The following is a 24,266-nucleotide window of genomic DNA, read 5'->3' as shown; positions in this document are numbered from 1 at the left end:
CTTCATCAAAATTTCATCTCTTACCTTAACAAACTTTAGAGTCTGTTTCTGACAGTCATTCCAGAAGCCATAGTCAATCCAGAAACGCAGCAGCTCCAGCGGTGGCTGCGAGCCAAACAGGTCTTGGGCTGGCAAGTTGAGGTCATCCAGAAAGCACAGCAGCTGCTTCCCACCTGCTGGCACAAGCACCCCTTTGGTTCTTTTTTCAGTTCGGCTCTCTACGATGGCTTGAATGTTACCAGAGGTGATCTTGAAGGTGGTGGATATTAAAAAACACAAAAGGTTTTACTGTATACCTTGCAAAAAATCATAGAGCACATGATATGTAACAAAATACAGGGGTGCAAACAAGTGAATGGCTGAAAACATTTTTTTATCCTGTAGATAAACATCTTAAACCAATACTTTCCTTGACAATGTCAATATGCAGGGATAACATAGGCAGTTTCTGTACTGATGTTATGATGCCTAAAATACTTGTACACTTCCCAATCAATCAACTAGTTTTAAAGTTCCATAAAAAAGCATTAAACATATGCATGTGTATACTATGTCCATAACAAGCAAGCTTACTGAAAATAATGTAAAATGGAAGAAGAGGGAAGCCATGTTAGAATGCCTCCTGCACAGAGTAGATGTAAAAGCAGGGTGGTAACACTGAGCAGAAAAGGAGGAGGGCAGGGGTGTATGATGATAATGATGACAGCTGTGAAGATGTGTGGTGGTGTTGAATAACTCCATCATCTCTGGCTCTCTTGTAGCCCTTCACCAGAGCTGTCTAGCAATAATGCGGCAATAAGTGGGGTCTTTTGAGTACTGCATGACTTTTACTAAAATTGTGCTGAAGCTGAGATGGAGCCTATTTACAACTATGTGGTAGGATGGAGGCAGATGCACTTGCACACTCACAAAAACATGCATGATCACGCCCTAATAACTGCAATCAGTCACATCCAAGAGAGTCCATCAAAAGCACCTCATGTTGTGAGCAAGGGTGGTTCAGTATCGCAGTATGTAGGTAAAAATGACCAAACATACTTTATAGCAGACCTAAGATGCACAGTTAGACACAAACTGTTGGAACTACTAACCTGTGATGACATGTTGATAGTAAGGGCAGTCCACTTGTTATCCAGGCCCTGCAGGACACCCTGGGCCACAGAGGTTTTGCCAGTTCCTACTGGCCCTGTAAGCAGCACTGGATAATGACTCAACACCAGAGCCATAACCAGTAAGTTATATCGAACTGTGTCCACTGTAGGAACCATGATCTTATAGAATGGAGCGCTATGGGTGAGGAAAAAATGCACTGTAAATATCAAAAGCAAGTCCCATAACTTTACTTCTGGCAACACTATTTAGTTAGCAACTATAACTATGCTTAAACATATATACCTAAAACAATTAACCTAAGGTACAGAAGACCAAATTTACTTACGTGGCATTGTAACACCAGCCTTTGGGCAGTTTATCTTCAAAACAAGCCCACATTTTATTCTTTGAGTCCACGTAGTACTCATATACAGTGTCCTGAAAAATTTAGATTGAGAATTTCGTAAATGTCAGAATGACAAATGCATTCATTTTACTGGTGGAAAGAAAAGGTGTAGCCAGCATTACTCTTATAATGCACTTGTAAAATAATGCTTGCATACATCGAACCAAACTCACAAGTCTGCTTATTTTAAATTAGCTGAATGTTTACTGCAAAGATTGTTGAAAGGCAGGTTATTGTTAGTGCCTAAAGCTGTGATTTGGTCTTGTTGAATGTATCAATATATCCAAGGAAATTGTTTATTATTTGTCTTTCTTTTTGACTACTGAAGATAGTATGCAATACTCGAATTAACTTGGAGGCAAAACACAAACAACATGTTGTTTGGGTCAGGTGAACAGGCTGTTCACCAATCACAAGGGAGGCGGCTTGATCGGTGACTTAAAATGTGTTTCATTTACACACAAATGATAACAGAGCAACTATTTTTTCTCTTTTTTGAGGAAAGGTTGTTTTAGGAATCCAGACATAAACTGTATACATGTATACTGAGACAGTCAATAATAATGGTGCCTGATACTAAGCAGAATCATCAGAATCTTGTTACAGTTCGGGCTTATTAAACTTCATTTCTTTGATTTATGTATTTATATATAGTTAGATTAGCTTGTAGGTGCTAAGGATTCAGTTATAACCAGTTCAGGAAGGGTCTACATTTCTATCAGTAGAAGATGCTGGTTAATTGGCTTTCTACGTCAACAGTTTGCAACTAAATAATATACACTACAGAGGACCTTGGGAGGGAAGGTGCCCTCCATCTCTCGAAGGAATTTATCCATCTTTTTGCGTCCATCCTCATCAACAGAGGCACAGATGGACCAGATAAGGCTGAAGATGAACCAGAGTTCCACCACTCTACCCAAGTTTTCTGTGTCTGAGGTATTCACCTGTGGAAAGAGGAAAAAAGGCAATGTTCCTTTTCACATAGAAAATACTCATGTGGTAGAAACTAAAGTTACAAATTGCACTCTACTTCTCATACCCCATTACTGGGTGTAGCCAAGGAGTCATACAGGCGGCAGAGAGAGGCAACGCCATTAAGTTCAGTGATGGGGATCAGCTCTTTACAGTTGGTTTTCTTAAAGTTTAACGTGCTCTCTAAATATTTGTCAAACAACTGCTTTAGATGGTTCATTTCGGCCTGCAAGGATATAAACAAACAGAGGTTGACAGGTGAAGATGGAAGACGAGAAAATAACAAATCTTAGGTTATTCTATCAAAAGAACTTATGAATGACTGAATTTTACTTTATGTCGCTTCTCCAGCCAAGACTGAACAAAAGGTTTCCATCCAAGATCAGTATAATCATTGTACACCATCCCACAGCGAGACACTGTGGCTGGAGAGGCCATTGCCAGGTTCTCCACTTCAAACAGAAGAGACACCTATGAGAGAAGAAGGTATGTAATTTATCATGTACTTTCATGCTCATTGTCACAATGTCGGAAGGGAACAAATGTGGAGTTCAGCTCATTAGTTTGGTAGGCATATTAAACTACTTTATTTTTTTCTTTCAATGCTTAAGTGAAGCAGACTGTAAGACAAATGAGCTAAATTACTTTCTTCTTAGTTTTATGCAACTACTGTTTTCCTGTCTTTGTGTTGTTGCTTTGTTTCCAACACAGTCCAGTTTCTTTTCTTGGGGTTAGTGGTTAGGGTTAGAAGTTATTTAAGAGAAATTTTCATTATTTTTTTGTGGAAAATGGGCCATTTTGTGGATTCTTGTACAGTTCTCACCTGCTCAGGCAATGAGATTCTCTCTCCATTTATGAGTGTGAGCACCTTGTTATCATCCATAACAGAGTTCATACTCTCAATCCACAGTGTGTCAACAGGCCCATCAAACACAATCCACTTTTCATCTGGTTTCTTATCTTTAAGACCAACACACAAAGAACAGATATTGTCACTTTCTGATTTGACATTCATTTTATGAATAATACTAAGACATTATGATAATAGAAAGTATTTTTCGTACAGCATTTTTTTATAATAATAATCATAAGAAATAAAAAAACAACAAAAACACCCAAAACAAGCCAAAAAAAAAACCTTCTGAATTTTAACCTTTAGACATTTCTTTTAAAAATGAGTTATGTACTGAACACTAACAGCATTAAAACAGCAGAAACAACAGCATTACAATACATAAGGCATTTGGAACTTCAGTGCCACAGTGATGTGTGAACAATTTGACAAAAATTTACTTGATAGCTTTAAAAACCCAAACACATGCCAAAATGATGAGAAGCAGCCACTAGCTCACTTTTTTTGCCTTTTTTTTTGGCGTCTTAAGTTAGAATGTAAAAGGAGGATTAACTTAATGGCAAATATATTTGCCGATTTTTATGACGATTTGACATGCACTATCTGAGGCAACTGATTACAAGACTACAAGCTGTAAACTAAGTATGGTAAGTTGTCACATTTTTTTTTATTATTTATTGTTATTATTTCATTTTACAGCTTCAAAAAAATAATTAAATATACATTCACATCAATACTGCTCTTTGCCAGTAATATAAATGTTGATCTAGTTCAGCTCAAGTTTAAAGATGATAGTGGGGGATTAGCAGATGTTGAACTATCCCCTGAATGTTTGTCTATCTATCATATTTTTTGGAGTGTTTTTCTTTAAGATAGTACCTGCACAGGCTGATCTCATGAGCGAGGACAGCGCTCCATCAGTCCACTCATTAGAAGAAAGGTTATTTTCTCCATATAGCTCTCCCAGATTCATAGACTTTGGGTTCAGAGGATACACCTGTTGTGTGACGAGCGTCATGAACAAAAGGTGATTCACAAATCATTTCCACATTTAGACAATTATACTTTGGACCTTCTGTTTATTACTCTAAGTCTACAAACACCAAGTTAATACAGTATATGTGATGATTTTACTAGAGGGAATGTGTACTTATATTTTGCTTTCAAATGCTGTTCTCTTCAATCTTTACTGATTGATTTACTGATTTTTTTTCAATGCTTTACGTACATATAGCAAGTAAATACATTTGCTGTCATCTTCTACAGTTTAAAAGCTAAGTAACAAAATCATTGAGCATTATGTGTCCTCTAAATCAAAAAGACATTGTGGAGGCACTTAGGGTCCTCAGGTCCTATTTGCCTGTTAATGTAAATGTTACTATTTTGAATACACACTCCAAAGTGGGTCCCTAAAATATAGTTTTGGATTAAAACAGTATTAGCCAATATAATACAAGGTCTTCTTTTTATGCACACCCACCTGAACCAGCTGAAACCCAGGCTCTTTTTTGTGGTTTAAGGCAGTGAGAGCATTCTGCAGAGTCCTCCATGTAACACTCTTAGCGCTGCCTGTTTTACCAACCAGCATGGAGGAGTGTCGAGAGTTTTTTGTCTCATAAAGTTGGATGACTTTGGTTATAGTGAAAGGCGTCACCTGTAAGCCGCTCTGGCAAAGCTCCACCTCTATGGCTTCTTTTAACTGAAATTATACAAATGAAATAAGTGATGTCATAAGTACTGGGAATTATGATACTCAGACCAGACTGCTCTATGGTTAAATTGGTTTGTAACAGTGATAAAACTTTTTGTTTACCAGTAATCGTCTTTTTCATATGGCATATTACTATATAGGCCTGGCTGTACTTAAATGTGTGATAATTATGACAGGCCAAGAGGTAAAGACAGTTGAACATTTGGGGTTTATCACTATATTCATGCAGCAGTTTAGCAACCAAATTTTGCCTTTGTCTTTGTGTATTCTTATAGTTTACTTGCACAGAGAATAACTCATTGGATTATTTTCAAAGCAAACTCTACAGATCAGGGTCTTTTCACAGGAAAAAAAAACATCTTGACCAGCTGAACTTAGTTGACTTACTTTGCCGTAGTCTATAACAGGTGTTTCCACAGAACGGAACAAGTCGTGAGTGATCCCATTGAACAGAGGGAGGTCAGCTGAGGTCAGCTTAGCGACATTCATGTCCTTCATAGCCATCAACAGGATCTAAGTAGAAAGATACCCCTTAGTTTAGCTTACTTCTTGGAATGTAGTTAATTTAAAATAGAAAGACTAATAAGTTCATAATGCTTATGATGGCAGTAAAATGATAAATATTAGATTCTATAGCTGCCAACCCGTGATGCCACAAAATTAGATGAACAATGTTGTTGTTATTTTGTCCATAGAGGAACCTGACAATTGTTTATATACGACTTGAAAACAAAAGATATGTGTTAAAGAGTTACTAGTAGTTTTTTAGGGGCCCTAAAAGCTTGTTGCTAGTCAGATCTAAAACCCCTTTTTTTTTTGTAAGACTGAAACAGAGAAAACCAGAGAATAGAAAGGTAAATTTTAGGGATGCTCCGATCAGGTTTTTTGTTGCCGATTCCGATACCGATTACCCACGAGTGCCGATCACTGCCGATCACCGATAATCACATGGATTGGCTGTAATTTTCTTATAAGCACTGCTGACTATTTGATGTGGAAAAGGAACCATAAAATCCCCCTAATTTAGACAATAACATGTACATAGTACAATGCGCTATCTTTCAGTAATCAGTAGTACTATATTTTAACAGACTGAAAACACATAAGGCTCTCATCAGGCTAAATAAGAAAGTAAAACAAATTCTTAATATTGCCAAAAAAAAAGCCAAGTAAAAGAGGCGTCCTCCACCACTGAGAACGGTTGGTCGTCAAGGCCGATTAACTTAATTAGGCCCGAGCACCGAAGGCGGTGCGAAGGCCTATTGTAATTGCTCCGTTTCTTCCTTATTCTTCTTCTTCTTCTTCTTCTTCTTAAACATTGGAGGCATTTTTGGGGACCTGAACATGCACGAAAACGCGCCTATTTTTGTGTACCCCCCCAAAGGAATGTGAAAAATTTGATATTTTGGGGTGCTTGGGACTGTTCGGGCAAAATTGAATGAGAGCGCCACCTATTTACGATGCCCCGCCACTGCACGTCATCAATCTTTATGAAAATTGCTACAAATATTCTAAATGTTCGGGCGAACAAAAAATCCTCTTGGAGCAACAGCCTAAAACCAACAGGAAGTCGGCCATTTTGGGTCAAAGTCGCCATTTTGGCGTTTTACTGACATTTTCAAAATCTATCTCCTCCTAGAGATTTTATCGTACCGCTACCAAAATAGCTCAGGATGTCCAGAAGGCATGTGTCTTTAAAAGTTATTGAAAGTTTTCTAATAGGAGAAAGGGCATGGAGGGGGTGGGGCCTCAAATTTTGATGTGTCGCCGTGAAGAACGAAAGTGATATAGCTTCCACATAAAACAATGTATCTGAACCAAAATGGCCATGTATGATGCCAGTCCCATCCTGAACACATCTACATGTCAATATTTGGGTTATGAATTGGCCACGCCCCCTGGCGACAGTAAGTCATGGTTTTTACTTGGAGACCCTCTTATCTGACGTTTTGAACACAACCAGGTCCAAACTGGGTCAGACAGCAGAAAACAAGTTGGTGATGATAACCAGTGAAAACTGTTGCTCTATGCTGCAGGGCAAGACCGTGGCGCCATGGCGAACTTTGATAAGACGCCATGACATCATAAATCACTATAAATCCCTCAATTCTGATCCAATCCCCATCAGACTTGCAGGGATTAATCAGGGTCCGGCCCTGAACAGATTCATATCACCAATTCCGGTCTAGCCCTAAGCCCCGCCCACTTCCAACAGGAAGTGCTTTTTTTCAGACGCAGGGGTCCATCTCCTCAGGAATAAAACGTGCACACTTGAAAGTACTTCACAACAGGTCAAACCCTTTCATGATACCACAATAAAAATCTCAAGCTCCTTCGCCAAACGTAACCATGGCGAATAGCGGTCCGACGCCATCAAACAGGAAGTACTTGTAACTGACCCATTGTACTGCTGATCTACACCAAACCTGGCAGGGAGGAGCGCGGACCAGCCGAGAACTCAGCCACATTGACATATGTTGGAAAAATTGCAATATGGCTCTATAGCGCCACCTACAAATATTTAATTGATCATATCTGCCCACTACATTGAGTGATATGGCTGAACTCCGGTATATTGATAGAACTTGGAAGGATGTACAAAAAAGCCTCTTGGACCTATATGATAACTTCAACAGGAAGTCAGCCATTTTGAAAAAAGTGTCATTTTTGGGGTCATTTTTGCATGTTTCTTTGCCTTGCATTTGAACGAACTCCTCCTACAGATTTTATCGTATTTACCTCAAACTCAGTCTGAACACTCCAGAGGCATGCGTTGTCAAAAGTTATTGAAAATTTTCTAATAGGAGGTGGCGTTCAGCGGCGGCGCCTCATCAAGTTTTGATGTTTCGCCAACAAGCACGGAATCTATTATTTCTGCAATACAACACCCATTCTGTACCAAACTGCACATGTTTCACTTCAGGTCCATGCCGACCACATCTACAAGTCCTGATGTTGTCATCTGGACATTGCTCAACGCTGCATGGCGAGACCGTGGCGCCATGACAAGGTTGGATAAGGCGCCGTGACATCATTAATCTGTATAAATCCCTCAAATTTCATCCAATCAATATCACACTTACAGTAATTAATCAGGGTCTGCCCCTGAGCAGATACATGTAACTACTTCTGGTCTTGGCCTAAGCCACGCCCCCTGGAAACAGGAAGTGCCTTTCTCTGACACCGGGGTCCCGCTCATCAGGGATTAAACTCACACACTCTACAGTGCTTCAGATCAGGGAAAACCCTTTCATGACACCACAGAAAAAAAACCTCAAGTTCCTTTGTCAAGCCAAACCATGGCGAATGGCGTCCACCGCCATGAAACAGGAAGTACTTGTAACTGACCCAATGTACTCCTGTTCTCCACCAAACTCGGCAGGGAGGACAGTGGTCAGGCCTGGAACTGATTCAAATAGACATATGCTGGTTATATGGCTCTATAGCGCCCCCTATGGTTATATCATTCGCCATGAATCAGGAAGTGGCTCTAGCTCTGCTGTCAGTTGACCAGTTGAGCTGATATTTTCCTGTTCTCATTAGAGTTCCAACCTGAACATGGTTCTTCATGAAAACGACTATAGTGCCACCTAGTGGCCACGTAGAAATTTCCTCTTGATAAAATCATGCTCCGGTTTGTGGGAATTCAACACAGTTTGTATGAAACAAGGTCATGAATGCTTCAGATGTCATCAGTGGACAGGCTGAGGTGCAAGTTGATCCTCTCATGACGAAAATCACCTCTTGATCGACATAAACTCTGGAAGAATGGGTTTATGGCTGTGGGCGAGAGCGGCTGTGTTGCTGGAGGGAGGTTGTTGGCCAATGGGGTGGTGCAATAGGCCGAAGCGGCGCCAGAGGTGCGAGGGCCTCCAACGCTGCTTGCAGCTTTAATTATTTTTGTAGTTATTTGCTTGACTGTCACGCTCATACGGACGAGTGTTGGTAATCGTTAGCTGCGCTCTGGCTGCACCAGCGTCTTCCTTTCATTCTGTGCAGTGAGCCTCGAAAATTCAGCGTACTCCGTCAAGTGTTTGTTCTTTAAATGCCGTATTAGATTCGTTGTATTGAAGGATTTTGACGTACTTCCCCGCGATGTACTTTTGCGTTGCACGTGTTGCAGGATGCAAACTTTACATCACTCTCACACACAGTGTAAAACTTCCACACGGCAGACATGTTTGCTTTGGATTTGCAACCGCGCGCATGCACATTGTGGAGGAACGCGGGAGCTATGACACTGCACGCAGCGCTTCTGCAGGTTGCAGAGTAGGAAATATAGGTGGTCAGATTTTGTGATCGGCAACAAAAGGCATTGATCGGCGAACACCGATCACATACTTTTTTACGGATATCGGCCGATAATGATCGGTGTCCGATCGATCGGAACACCACTAGTAAATTTAGGGCTACCTCTTCATCAGGAAAGTTTGGAGAAGAACGGCGCTTTTTTCCAGCATAGCGAAGCAAAGAAGTAAGTGCGCGAAGACCAAAATCATAGTGGTCCTGTTTAGACAGCTGTTGCACTGCCAGAGAGTACAGAGTGAACACCTTCTTTGCCAGGGCCTGTAAGCACAAAGAGAGAATGAAAAGAGAGAAACACAGGAGGAAAAGAAAAAGAAACAAAAGTCAAGTTTGGATATAAATAAACATTTACTCTTGACTAAAATATAAATATGTACAAAATATATCTTTATCCATGGATCCAGCTTCAGTCTTATTTTTATACAATATATATAATCTATTTGTTTTGCATTAGTTAAACCCAAACCTCAGCTTCATCAACCAATAATTTTCAAAAGTAATTTCTGGGACAGTCATTGCTTAATATAATTTTTTCCACAATCCTAATGTCAAATCAGTTAATTTTCTTGTAGAACACTAGATCACTTCCCAGTAATATATAAGATATTTGTCTTCAGTTGTGTACAGCCATCTTCAACAACTGGTAGAAACAATATATTTCAATAAACAGAATCACTGAGTTTTGCTGGATTAAAACAAACTGGAAAACAACTGGTGAAAATGCATTTACAGAGTCCCCAAAAACTGTCCTCATGTAGAGGAAGGATATTTTTAAACACAAGCTACTCAGGAATCATAACAGATCATTATCACCTCCTCTCATCAATCATCCTGCCCTCTAATGTGCAATATTTCTTTCTCCCCTATCAGAATAATCTCTCACACACAAATAAATGTTCAAATCTCCCTGGTAAGTCAGCAGTAATTAAGCTCCAGCTCTGGGACTCATTTCCTAAAATTTTTAATATGAAAGTAAATTGCAAAAAGAAAAAAAGTTTTATGATGTTGCATTTTTTGTTAATGTACAATAACTCAATGTCATCTTAATGACTTCACATTAAATACATTGTGGTGTTTTATTAAGGATGAAATCATTTACCAACGTACACAACTTTAGGCCAGTTTCTAAGTTGCCTTTTCTTTTTAAGCTTTTAGAGAAGGTGGTTCATCTTCAGTTACAAGATCATCTAGAACTACATGACCTCCATAAAAAGTTTCAGTCCGGTTTTAAGTCATGTCACAGCACTGAAACCGTCCCTGTCAGAGTTTGCAATGATTTGCTTTTAAATAATAATAATGGATTAGATTTATAAAGGACTCTTCAAGACACCCAAAGCACTTTACATTGTATCCACTATTTATTCACTCCTTCGGTGATGGTAAGCTACATGTGTAGCCACAGCTGCCTTGGGGCAGGCTGTCGGAAACATGACATCATCAACTTAGATATAGCTCTGCAATGTGTGTTTATACACTGTCTTTAGCTGTAAAAACTTTAGAGGATCAGCTTATCTTCTTTTATTCACTGAACTAGTGTGAGAATCACAAAGTATAGGATTAATAGTGAGGTACTATTTCCAAATTGAGAGAGTGGCTGAAAGGGCGTGTCACTCATCATGGAAATTAACCACACAATTCCCAGAATTTAAAATATCTGGATTGACAGTGAGATTTAACAGGTCCTTTTTCAGCCTTTGCTCCACCCTAATATTTTATTTGAGCTACCTTGCTAAAAGACAAAAAAACTGCATTGAATTCACACAGAGCCACCACTGTGACTTTCATTTTGGCTCCACAGTTATAACCATCGTTAAGACAGTGTATAGCTTTCAGGTTTTGGACTGTAACACCTGCAACCAGAAACCAGGAGCTTTGGTTTAGCAGGTTTACAAAACTTCTGTTCAAATCCTCTCTTTTAAAATAGCAGCAGATTGAACAATGAGCCACATGAGGGTTATTTTACATTAAATCCCACAGATACAACAATAGTGTTTTCTTTAATCTGTCTCACTCTGATTATAGCATACAATGCCCATCTTAGGGCAGTACCTTGCAGTTATTGAAGCCCTCTCCAAACAGCAGGATCTCAGCAATTAGAGTAGAGTCTGGTACCACCATGGAAATAGGTCTGAACATGGACTTGAGGTTGTCAGGAAGCTCAGTGCGACCAGCATACCCTAAGAGAGAATACAAGAAAATAAATTATTAAAAATGACTCCAAAATTGTTACTTTCTGTCTTCTCTATTACTGTTTTACACATTAATCTCAAACACATGGTGGTATAAAATGCATTCAGGATATTTGTACAACTATGTTGACGTACCAGGATTCATGGTGATAAAGATGCCACATGTTGGAACCAGACGTATGTTCTGCCCTTCAAACTGCAGCTGGGACTCTGCAGCTGAGAGGGCCGAGAGGATAGAAAGGATCTGCTGGGCGACCACTGACAACACCTCAATGTTGATACGATTGAACTCATCAAAGCACCCCCATGCTCCTGTCTGTTTAGGATATTTAAAAAGGTTTTAATTCAATTAGGCATTTTAAATTACAGCATATGATGCAATAAATAGTTTAGGTATCCTCTATCTCTCATACGTAAACCCATTTTTGTGCCAGAATATAATCAACCACCTAATAAAGTACTCCAGGTATAAAATCTTTTAATATACTATTTGTCATTTAGGATGATAGTGTTGATCATAACTTGGCTAATGTATTTAAGGCAGCTCTCCTTCCTTCTATTTATATGGGAACTGTATAAACAGCACTTTACTTGCTGTTCTACTGGACATTACAACTCCAGCCATCATCATTGCTTGCATCATTATCATTCCTACCTGTGCCAGACCAGAGTACATGCGTCCCATTGATTTGTAATCCAGTCCCTCAGAGCAGTTGACGACAATGACATACATGCCCAGAGCCTTGCCCAAGTCCTTAACGGTTTCTGTCTTCCCTGTACCAGCTGGGCCTTTAGGAGAGCCTCCTCTGTGGAGATGGAGTGCTGTGGTCAGGGTCATGTAACACCTGGAAAGAGTCAACCGATAATAATTAAAATACAATTCCCAAAATGGTTGATAACATAACTGGAATGCTTTTGGAGTTCAAGCAATATAAACAAATTAAATACAAAAATGCAGGAACTTGATATTCCTGCATTTGATATACTGGATATTATACTAGATATTAATGACACTGCAAGTCTGTTCATAGCATTCAGAATGTGTGCATTACAAGAACAAAAATAGCTTTTTCTCTATACATTAAAAATAAAATATATTATAAATGAAATATTAGATAAATTAAATATATATATAAATAAAATACATTGAAGAATTGTTAAAAAATAATCTGATTATTTGACAGACTGATGTGTTGTAGTTGCTTGGTGGTGCACAGATTTATTTTGACCTGTCAGTGAGCAGAGTGATGACAAGCCGTCCAGAGTTGCCAAGATACTCGTAGCCATACTTGAAATGTGTGTTGGTTTGTCGGATAATGCAATCATGATTTTCCAGCTGGGGGCACAAAGAGACAAGTTAGATGGATGTTTTCTCGGATTTGTCTAATTTATTTCAGCAGTGTACATATGATGTCTTATGAGGTCAGCAGAGAAGGATGGAACTAAAGTCTGGAACAGAGGATGGACAAGCTGATTGGGTATCATACCACCAACAGCTGCTATTCTAATTACTCCAAAGTGTTGTTATGAGTATTAAAAGCATTTCTACTGAATAAATAATTTAGCTTTCCTATAATTAATTATCTATGCTCTTACATGAAATGCAACATCCTACCATTGGTGATACTTAAATTTTTACTTCTTGTTATCCTGAACATGTTCAGAGGAACAGCAAACTAGTGCAATTGCTGTTAAATTTATACCCTGGATTCACAGAAAACACAATATATTTTAATTGAAGATATTTCTTTAGAAATTATGTTCATGGTGTTAGGCATTTGAGTTTTTGACATTATCATTTACACTAAAAGGTGTACTATATAAGATAGTGAGAAGAAACATAATACATTTGTTTGCATTAATGATGTGCAACATTAATGGAATTAAAAAAAAAGTGGTAAGAGAAACTTCTGTAACTCATTTATTTAGCTTCGCATGAACTCTTCCAGTTTTTAAAGTGGGGTTTTGTGAAGTACTTGAACTGTCATTGTCTTACCTGCAGTAGAGCAGTCAGAACAAATGCTCTCAGTTTAAAGAAGCAGACAGGGAGCCAATTAAGCAGTTGAGTGAATGTAGTATTGTTGATTTTTACACAGCTGCAGTTTGACCTTAGAAAGGAATTTACATTTACAACTATATTTCTTTTAACCAAAGAATATGTGTATTGCAGCGATAGTGTGTTTTCAGTAAGAAGTGGCTATGTACTACTTGCAAAACATTAATATATACACAGTGCCAATTAAAACCAACCAATACCAAAGGAAAGCAGTGAAAAAAAATCATAACAGGTTCTCCAAATGAAAACATTCATACTGCTCTGCTGCTGAAACGACACTGACTGCTCATAAGTACTTCACACTAACCCGACATCAATAAACCTAGGATCCACCTGAAAAGCAACTATTTACATTTAAAAATAGAAGACTTAAAACAGAAAAAAAGAGTAATTACACAAGACCCGCCAAGGATAATAGCAGACTTGACCACATAATTGTGGGAAACAGTAAAGAAGATCAAGATGTGCAAACTACAAATAGGTTTGCAGACCACTCCGAGTAGCAGCAAGAATTATGCGTCTAGAAAGGAAAGATTTTATGGAAAGATTTGTGTAGCTAAAACCAGAGCTTATATTCAAGCAAGACTCTCAACTTACCTTGTCCTTCTCCCAGTACAGTCGCAGCTGGGAGAGCCACTCAAAGGCATTAACGTCATTGCATCCAGCCTTGGCCAGCTTATCAACGACATCACGAGCGTGCACTTCTATTGTGACAAGTGCTACGATCTTCAGACGAAGGACTTTGGGGAGGTTTTCACGAATCATCTCCGAATAGCATTGAAGCAAAGAGATCTGAGAAAGATAGTTTTATGAAAACATGCAAGAGTTTAGTGGAAACCCAAATAACAGCTTTAACTTTAGTAGCCAAAAATTTTATACGAGGGACTAAACAAGGGTGTCCACAAATCATGATATCAAGTCTACACAAAACCTGTTTCTTCTTCATCGACTTCAGGGAGGACTTGTCAGCTCTCTCCTTGCTGATGACAAGAGCCTTGGTGACATCAGAGGTCCACTTGATCTGACTGGCTGTGATTATCATCTTCAATAGGAATAATAAATATTTAAGAAAACAACTATTTTTAAGCTGGAGAGGATTATTTAAACTTGAATCAGGAAATACATCATTTCTGAGAAGGAAATGTATATCAGATACCTGGCTTTACATGGAGATAGAAAAAAATAACTGAAGCAGATGATATATTCTTTTTATTTTTTGTTTTGTTTTTTTAGATTTTGTTGGTACTAGTGACCTATATTAAAAAGTTGCTATATCAGAAAGATGGTAGTGGTGCTAAGGACCAATAGCCTCTGTACATGGGGTGGCTGCTCTACAAAGTGAGCTAAACATCACCCCAATATTCCCTATCCTAAATCCAACAATGCAAATCAAAATCATGTCACAGCATCAGTGAAAGAAAATCACATGTCAGATAAGCGAGGTTGCTAAAGGACTGGGCAGATTTAAAAGAGAGAAGCTAAAGATAAATACCTGTCCTGGCCACTGCTTGACCCATTCGTCTCTTGGTCCTGTTAACTTCCTCAGAGATGCAAGGCAGTCGCTCAGACAGAACTTAAGGGTAGCTCGCATGGCCTTCTCAATATCACACAGCCAAAGCTACAGTTTGGGGGAGAGTATTACATTTTTCATCATTATTTTGATGGTTTTAATGATTATTCACCATCCCCATTATAGAAACATTATTATTATTAGTAGTAGTAGTATTATTTCAGTCAGGCTTATTTCCATTATGAGCATCAGATTGGAATAATAAAAATTAATCAGAAAGGCTATACCTCCACTGCTTTGTCCAGGAAAACTGGAAATCCAAAAGTAATAAACTCCCCATCAGCTGAGAACATCCCACGAGCTTGTGATTTGCTGGACTTTTATAAAAGACACATAAAACAGCAGTATTTTGTTAATCTAATAGCGATCCAATATTTAAATAAATAAATAAAAAATTGTTGTAATTATGTTTCCTGCCATTTCACTGAAACAAAAAAATGACACGACTTCCTGTATATAGAAAAACCTTCATACATGTCAGAGAAGTTAATAATTTATTGTAAATTAAACACTGGCTTAATAATGGCATCCACATATTTGGTGTCCAACGAATTACCAAAACATGAAAGAATTTCAGTTAAAAATACTTGTCATCAGAATCAGAATCAGAATCAGAAATACTTTATTAATCCCTTGCAGGGAAATTCATAGTCATGTTTAATAATATACCAATCTAATTTTAAGCACATGGTTAAAATTTACTATTTGACAGAAGCAGCACTGGCCAGTTTATGCATGAGTGACTGCGAATGGTTTTCTTAATGTTACTGTGTTTAAGTTTCTTGCCTTGTCAATGTGCAGACTCTTGATGTTGTCAAAACACTTTTTTAGGTGAGGCTGCATGGCTTTTGGGTACTGTGACTGTCCCAGGATTTCCAGTACGTCATCATTGGACAGGAAATAGAATCTTGGGAAGATCTGTCTTTTGGTCTCCAGATACATGTCCAAGGCCTTCAGGATTTCCTCCAGCTTGCAACTCATTTGTGTCAATGTCTCTAGCAAGCCTGAAACACACAGAGATGCTGTTCATAATGGACTTCTAAAAATGATTAATGTAATGATATGAGTCTAAAGTCTCACAAATACATTTTAAAACATTTGCAGGTGTGTCACATCCCGCCAAAGTATATTTCAATCAATATTAAATGTTTGGGTTCTATGCCAAACATTTAGAGCATCTAAATACAAAATAGGTCAGTTATATTGACAATGAAAATAGGTTAACTGATTAGGTAAAGGACGGGGTCATTGTTAATTCACCTTCCAGCATTGTAATCTATTTTATGAACCACATAGAAAATAGCTGTTAAAACACAACTGGACTGCAAGGCTGTCTGTTCAGCTGTGATGCTACTTTATGCATGTAGGAGCATTTCTAAACAACCTCAACAGAAATCCTTAACATAATGTACAAGGTAGGGTAACAACAAAACATATTACCCAGTATATACGTTACAAGACAAAAATATTAGTAGTAGGGCAGTATTGTTTGACTGGTATGTCAACTGATGCTCAGGTTCTACACATCACAAGATTGCAATAAAAAAAATTAATATAGCAAAAGTTTTTAATTCATGTTTATTTTAGAGTCTAAACACATCAAGACAAAGCTTTTTGATATTCTTGCAACATAAAAAACATCATACCTGGATGATGTGTACCCCTCAAGGCATTATTATTCTTGTGCAGATGGTCCATTATGGTTTTCCAACTTACACAAACACCTTCAAACTCTTTACACTCTTGAGGCAGTTGATCTCTGATGTCCTTCCCTTGGAAAATGTTCTGAAGTGAAAAAAAAAATTGTAAAATGGTTTGTAACGCAGAAAAAAGTGTAACTAAAAGAAAAGAAAATGTAGCACCTCTAAATAAATCCAGTTGCGCTGCACCGTGAGAATCATCTCAATGACTTCCAGCAAATGGGACAGTCGTTTCTCCCATAGATCCACCTCCTCCTCAAAAGCTTTAACAAACCGTGATGCTTTCATCGTAGATAAAATAACATGGTGATCGTCCAGTGTCTGGAAAATTTCCTCAGTGCCCCTGCAAGAGAGAGGGAGGGTGGGAAAAGTGACCAATGATAACCAGTTATATTTCTGTCAAATAGATCCCAGTGGAGACCGATTTATTACATAAACCTTAGTTTGTTACAACTCAGTAGAGATAATTTTAAAAACAATTGCCATCTTTGTGAGATCAACTGTATTGTGTCTTTATTTAGAGAGCAGCAACTTGATATGGCACAGCAATACTTTCATCAAAGAAGCGGTTTGGTTCTCTGATGACTCCCACTTGGAGCTCACCAAGGTGTTGGCTGTTTATTTTCATTTTGCTCATCACAGAACTCAAAAATAAATAGATGTGTTAACAATTGTCAATAACCAATATTTGATGTTATGTTGATCATCTTACCTCAATCGGAAGTGTCCTTTATCTTTGTAAGTTGTTATGTCCAGAGATATTGCCTCCCATGTTTTGATAATCTCATCCAGACCCTGTAATATCAAACAAAAGTTACAATTCTGACATGCAACACAATTATTCCCACTGCTGTTCAACATCTACAGTTATGCTGATGACACACAAATCTACATAACCATCTCACCAGGACACTATAGTCCGGGACAGAAAACAAAGGAATCTATATTAAAGAAGTGGTCTCACTTTGACATGTTGTCGGACGTGAGCACGTGCAGGAAAATAACAGGTTATGTGTGTGAGCAGAGAGAGCTGTTTGGGGAAGAGGTGAATAAAATTCCACTGAAAGCATAACAGTGGTAAATGTTTGCACTTTTTCAGATTGCAGAAACACAGTGTCAAGCTACACTTTGCTTCCACAAACTACCTTTGGGGGAAGGCTGGGACACATGCTGAGGTTGCTGCTAACTATTGTACAAATGGATATAAACACGCCTGCGGCTTGAGGACCATCATGCTCAGAGTGAACATTTTAATTGAATCACTGCTGCAAAGAGGAGAAGAAAATATGACACCACAGCAGCTTTCCTTGGCAGGTGCTGTGCCAAGAGGAAAGGGACCTGCTGCAGAGCGAGTGGAGGTAATTTTATAAGTTAAATTCATCCTAAACCTGTTATTCCTTTCTTTTTTCTCTTCCTCCTCTCCCCCATAGTTGTACTTCTATATACTCCCACTTGGAATAAAAAAAGCAACAAAAGAAAACCCATCAATCATACGCAAATACCTCATTCTAACAGTAAAAAAATCAACAAAACACTCAGGTGTAAGATGCCACTGTCCTTTATAACAGACCACACAATTTGGTTCCTCTCTTCCTCCGCTTGGGATTGCTGACTTACAAAATATTTAACACACATACAGTATGATACAGTATAAGATACACTTGATAAGTGAAGGATTTTGAGACTTCATGTTTAGAGTTGAGAGACAAATGTTTCTCACTCTGATGCTGTTTAGTCTTAAGTGTCACATGAAACCAAAGCAGTCTAACAACTGCCTCTATAATCACCTCTGGGCTCCACACAGCAATTAGACCATACAGATTCAGGGCTATGACGACACAGCTGGCATCTGAAAGGTTTGTGCACAAACCATCCAGCCATTCTGGACAGTTTTTATCTAGCAGTTTCCCAAAAGTATTTCAAAAGATATGGTTACAATAAATAATCAGGTCAGGTTAAAAACAGTGTGACTTTGCCTTTTTATTATCATTGTTAAAAGAAGTCAAAAGAGGAATGATACAACGGAGACCACGACAGGTAAAACATTCATGAAAGGTTTACCTCTTTTGATATCCTGTCCTTAATGCTGCTAACCCAAGAACAACATAAATCCTCTCACAGTAGGAATCCCCAGCTCTGGTCCTAAAGGCCCACTGTCCTGCAGACTTTAGTTGTGTCCCTGCTGCAACTCACCAGACTCAAATTAACTTTTGCAGAGTTTGTCAGAGATCAATTTAAATTGAATCAGGCCTGTTGCAGCAGGGAAACATCTAATGCCTGCAGGACAGAAGACCTTGAGAACCAAAGTTAGAGATTACTGTCATACAGTACTGTATGTACAAAGTTTACTATCAGGCATGGCTTGACAGGCCCCAAGAAGGACAAACTTTTCTTAAATCTAATAAAACAGTTTCATTTAAAAATGTGATAGACCAGTAATTTTATAGGAGGCTAATCCCATTAAAATGACTGATCCATTTAGTTAACAGTTTTTGTAATGCAACCCCAGTTTTCTAAAATCACTATTAATATTAGTATATCAACTACTAATAAAATGAAAACTCTAAGTGTTAATTGCTATGTACTTCTGTCTGCACAAACATAGCTGCATTGTTGTAACCTTGGTAAGAACTGTGATGTACAGTAAGGAAGTAAAGGGAGGCTGCTGGCAGCATTAAGGTGACCATGGCCAACCAGCAGGAACAGGCACTGCTCAAACTGTTCATTTCTCAAGCCTAACAGAAAATCAGAAGTCTGCTGCACCTCTAATTTGTTTTTCCAAATTCCTGGGCTAGACACAAAAATACATGGAGAAAAAAAAAGAAACAAAAATGCCTGAAAAGGTTTAGCAGAGAAGTGACAAAGACACTTGACCTGTTCAATGAAGAGTTCCTTGCTGGCAGCTCCAGAGATCTCACTGATTTTTTCAGCCTTATTGTGAAGTCCCAGGAACATGATCTTCTCCAGCGTGAACTCAGTACTGGTTGGGTTAAAAGAGCACTGCACCTCCTCACATATCTGTTGCCAATGTCTGAAAGAAGTTGGCATTTAAAGTATGGTTAGTCTTAGTCTCAAATGATCCCATAAATCATCAAAAGAAAAAATGTAAGTGTATTTGTATATTCAGGTCACAAATAGCAAATCAAATCACACTCACCTGTAACATACTAATACATTGATAATCTGCAAATATTACATATACTGTATTGTAAAAACAAAACTGTCAAAGTGTTAGCTGTCATAAGATGATATAAAAACCTAGCTCAAACTTAGCCCATGACTATCATCTCATAACAGCTTTAACACTTTTAAATTTATTGGACACTGTTAAACTGTAATTACACACCAGTTACACAGATTTAATAAAACAGCATCTGGAAGATTTTGGCACTGCTTACTGATGAACATTAAAGTGTTTGCTGATAAACATAGCTCTCTGATGTCTGTGATGTAATAAACTGGTGTGTTTTTTATTTTGCCTAAGAAAATATACAAACCTCAAATATTTGTGGACTGCTTACATATGAACATAAATATACGTGGGTATGACAGATGTTTCATTGTGCTCTGGAACATCACTGACAGATGGGGCTTAGAAGAGAAGAAGGAGTGTATAAAAGTAGGAAGAGAGCCAACCAACATTTTCTGGCCTTTCACATTCAGGTTAATCCCACAAACAATGCTCACATTAGAGACACTAAAAACTTAGCTATGGTTAATAATGACCATAAAGTAATCCGGCCCCTTTTCTTCAGTTTGTCATCTTTTTGAAACAATCAGTGTGTGTTTCTTTTAACATTGCTTCTTCTTAGTTGCTGTATTGTGCTGTGTCAGGCCTAATTCAACCTTTATTTTTATACTACAAGCATGGTGAGTAAAGAATTGTTTCTAGTAGAGCAATTGTGACAAATTAGACAGATTAAGGCAAGGAAAATGGAAATAAATTGTTTATGATGACAAACAAGGCTTTAGTATGTAGAGACAATGTTCCTGATAGAAAACAGGATACAGCGAAGAATTGGATGATCTTCTAGCTCCAGATGAGGATATACAAGGCTTAACTTTTTCAGGAAAAAGATAAATATTATCAATTACTATCAGTCTATTACACTGTTGGCATTCAGTCACTTAGACGTTGATCTCTTTTCTATTAATGTTTCCCACAGCTTCATTCAGCTGCTTGTGAAAGAAATGCATGTGATGTATGTAATGTGATGCTGCTGGGCATGCCTGATCTTTAACAGTGGCACAAGACTGCACAAGTCATCAAATGAGGTATATCACTAGTGTTCAATGATTTAAAGCTTCTTCTAAACAACATGTAACCCTATACCAGTTCATTTTAGCATGCCAAGCACAGTATTTCTGTGAATCATCATGACGGTGGATGAAAACAAATGAAAATATTTTGTTTCAACCAGTTTTAGATTGTTCAACTTTCATTGTACTTGTAAGGGTTTACCTGTAAGAGCATGGTGCAAACAGAATATGTTTACTTCACCAAAAGTCTGTCAGATGAAATACATATGAAACAGAAACGTTTAGCTGCTGTCTGATAAATTAAAAGCTGTGTAAATCTAAGAGGACGAGAGCTTGAGAAGAAGGCAATAGGTCAAACTTTAAAAGTCTCCCACTGAGAATATAGTTATGGGCTTATTTTTTGGACTTGGAGACACATTTCATCGTAGTCTTGTAAAAGTCACTCTGTACAACATGCAACACATGTATGGTGACAACCAACCTGCCCTTTGTCTGTGAAACATGCAGGAGGACATGAGCAGAGGCTGTTATAAATGACAGGAACCAGTAGCCTATCAGTACACAGGGGTTTGGGGGCCAATCAGAAGCAGAGTAGGGCGGGCATTTGTGACAACTCCGCTAGCAGAAAACTAAACGAAACCAGTGCTCTGAAAGCTTCTGGTATACGCGTCAATTTGGGTGAGAAAGGATGTCCCTGTTAAAGTTTATCCAAAAAAGAAAAGTGCACCCAAAAAACAGGGAGTTGCCATGAAAAGTGCCATGTCTCCCACTAGGCTTGATGCATTTGAACTGTTAAATTAAGTTAAGTTAAATTAAGTTAAAACAGTTAAATAATTAAGTTAAATAAAAATAAATAAATAGTAGTCAGGCGTTCATGTTTATGTTGACTGTTTGTCCTTTATTTGTCATTCTGAATTTCCTCCAGAATGTGGTACATTTAATTTATATAAAATATTTATTTAAGTTATTTGTTTATTTGTAATATTTTTGTTATTATTATTGTCATAGTTTTGTTTGCTGTTTATACATGAAAGAAAATAAAGTAAAAAAATTTGCTCAATAAATGTGTTTTTGCTCATTTTTCCAGACCTCTGGCCTTCAATGGAGAGTAGATATGGACCTTTGAAAAACAAGTATGAGACCCCCTGATGTAGATTATGTAACCAATCAGGTATTAAGTCTTCTTTATGACTTAAAGCCTTTACTGCTTGATTTACATGTTTCTGTCTATAATGCCTTTATAGTGTATCTAATCCACAACAACAGATTCTAAAGTGGTAGTTTCACTTGGTACCTGTCTCTCATGGCTGGGTTCCTCAGATCAGCAATAAGAGGGATGATCTGCTTTAACTGGTCAATTTTCTTCTTGGAGAAATCCACTATGTCCCACTTCTTATCCTGCAATCAGACAAAGATCATGTTCTCACTGTTGTGTGATGTAAATGTGATTTGCTGGTGATTATTTTAGGACAGAAGTGCATTTAATGCATTGAGCAGTTAACAAAAAAGTCATTTTGGGTCTGACAAAAAGAATCTGCTATTCATCTAATAAATGCAACATGTCATTCTGTGCCTTCTCTACAGACTATGACCCAAGTTCTGCAAGTTCTCTCCATTCTCTTGAAATAAGACTTAAATTGACAGGAGTAATATATATCAAGTGACTCCTAATACTAGCGGAATGCCACAATTGTCAGGTATGTGACACACTCACAACAGCATAACTGACCTTGAGATCTCTCTGGATTATGTGGAGTGTTTTGAAAATGTCCTGCGCTGTGCTCTCCATCCTTTCAGTCTGCAGCGTAGCAAGCTGATGCACCTTCCAGTTGTTCCAATTAGCATTAAATTCCTCTGTGATTTCCCAAACCTGTTGCAGTTGATTTATGTCCTGCACAGTACATAGAGACAAAAAAGGAATGCTGAATAACAAAAATGATTCCTTAAAAATATCACGGAGGTCCAGACCAGACCTTTTGCTGTATGTAATTTTCAGTCATATAGTTTGTCCAGCCAAATTACTCTTACCATCTGTTACCCAACATTATTATGTTTCCAAATTAACCCCACTGGACTAACTGCTCATTATGCTGCAGTCTGTATAGAACAAGACAAGAGTGTGATAGGAAGACTGTGATCCTAATGCCACTTCAGACCTTTTCCAGCATCTGGATCCTTTTGGAGGGGAGGTGATGGATTTGGAAAAAGGCCAGTCCATTAAGGATGGTGTTCTCCTCCTGTTTTAGAGTCTCCAGTTGGCTGCGATACTCTGCCATTTGTTTTTCAGCCAAGTCAGTACCCAATGAATTGCTAAATGGACCTGGATAAAAACAGTAGAGGGAAACATATATGAAAAAATATAGCAATAAACATGCACATACTTACTCATACACATTCAAAAACAAAAACAAGACATATTTTAAATCACAGTGGATCTCTCCTTCCCAAAGAGGCTGAATATAAATGAGTAATCATTTTGTAAGGTGAAATTAACAGAAAATTGAAGGGCCTGGTCCATGATAGCAAACAATTGGTTGTGATGTGTATGTGTGAGTAAGAGACAAGTGTGTGAAACCTTTTTTGTTGAACTCTTCCACAGTGTTCTCTATCTTTGTCTTGAACTCCTCAGACGAGAGGATGAGATTGTTCTTAAACTTTTCCTTGTTTTTCTGCAGCATGATGTCACTGTCAATCAGCATTTGCTGGAACATGACCCATTCCTCATTCAGTCCCTCACGCATCTCCTCCACCTGTGCACAAACAAAACGCACAGAATTCAAATAATGACGAGACTCCATCTCAGTTCTAATTTATGTATAGATATGCTGTAACCTCACAACATGTATGAAATGCTTTAGTTTTTATTATCTTGCTCGAGGAAATGTGAGGAATTCAATAACTTGGTCTCACTTAAAATTATGTTATTTTGTTAAGTACAGTAAAATATTATTTTAAATAAAAAATATTTGGAAAATTATTCTGAATTTTACTTTTCTGATTAGGCAAATGCAAATGTGTGATGATGCAATGACAAGATGTTGCAAAAATGTTAAGTATGGATGGCAACTTGGTCACAAGCATGGGAGAGCCATGTTGAAACCAGGGGTTGAAAGCAAACTTGGACCAAAAAATGTTGGTCCAAAATAAAGTTT

At 38.0% G+C, this 24,266-nt stretch overlaps 1 protein-coding gene across 1 annotated transcript in view; it reads right to left on the bottom strand.

The window, feature by feature from the left end:
* dnah2 (dynein, axonemal, heavy chain 2) overlaps positions 1–24,266 on the bottom strand; it is a 63,384-nt gene that overhangs the window by 26,532 nt on the left and 12,586 nt on the right. The window contains exons 22-49 of the mRNA XM_041986579.1: positions 23,690–23,864; positions 23,271–23,434; positions 22,844–23,005; positions 22,409–22,512; positions 19,729–19,885; positions 17,567–17,649; positions 17,017–17,197; positions 16,801–16,939; positions 15,941–16,158; positions 15,382–15,471; positions 15,077–15,202; positions 14,516–14,626; positions 14,182–14,376; positions 12,758–12,864; positions 12,184–12,373; positions 11,664–11,844; positions 11,389–11,516; positions 9,448–9,600; positions 5,422–5,547; positions 4,804–5,022; positions 4,203–4,320; positions 3,294–3,430; positions 2,804–2,941; positions 2,538–2,696; positions 2,290–2,442; positions 1,439–1,530; positions 1,092–1,287; positions 25–249 (exon numbers count right to left, since the gene is read on the bottom strand). Coding sequence (XP_041842513.1) covers positions 25–249; positions 1,092–1,287; positions 1,439–1,530; positions 2,290–2,442; positions 2,538–2,696; positions 2,804–2,941; positions 3,294–3,430; positions 4,203–4,320; positions 4,804–5,022; positions 5,422–5,547; positions 9,448–9,600; positions 11,389–11,516; positions 11,664–11,844; positions 12,184–12,373; positions 12,758–12,864; positions 14,182–14,376; positions 14,516–14,626; positions 15,077–15,202; positions 15,382–15,471; positions 15,941–16,158; positions 16,801–16,939; positions 17,017–17,197; positions 17,567–17,649; positions 19,729–19,885; positions 22,409–22,512; positions 22,844–23,005; positions 23,271–23,434; positions 23,690–23,864 — 4,227 coding nt within the window. The remainder of the gene's footprint in view (positions 1–24; positions 250–1,091; positions 1,288–1,438; positions 1,531–2,289; positions 2,443–2,537; positions 2,697–2,803; positions 2,942–3,293; positions 3,431–4,202; positions 4,321–4,803; positions 5,023–5,421; positions 5,548–9,447; positions 9,601–11,388; positions 11,517–11,663; positions 11,845–12,183; positions 12,374–12,757; positions 12,865–14,181; positions 14,377–14,515; positions 14,627–15,076; positions 15,203–15,381; positions 15,472–15,940; positions 16,159–16,800; positions 16,940–17,016; positions 17,198–17,566; positions 17,650–19,728; positions 19,886–22,408; positions 22,513–22,843; positions 23,006–23,270; positions 23,435–23,689; positions 23,865–24,266) is intronic.

Source organism: Melanotaenia boesemani, chromosome 5 (assembly GCF_017639745.1).
Source record: "Melanotaenia boesemani isolate fMelBoe1 chromosome 5, fMelBoe1.pri, whole genome shotgun sequence".
In the NCBI taxonomy this organism is placed as follows: domain Eukaryota; kingdom Metazoa; phylum Chordata; class Actinopteri; order Atheriniformes; family Melanotaeniidae; genus Melanotaenia; species Melanotaenia boesemani.
The sequence above is the reverse complement of the archived record's forward strand: the minus strand, read 5'-3'. Positions and strand labels throughout refer to the sequence as shown.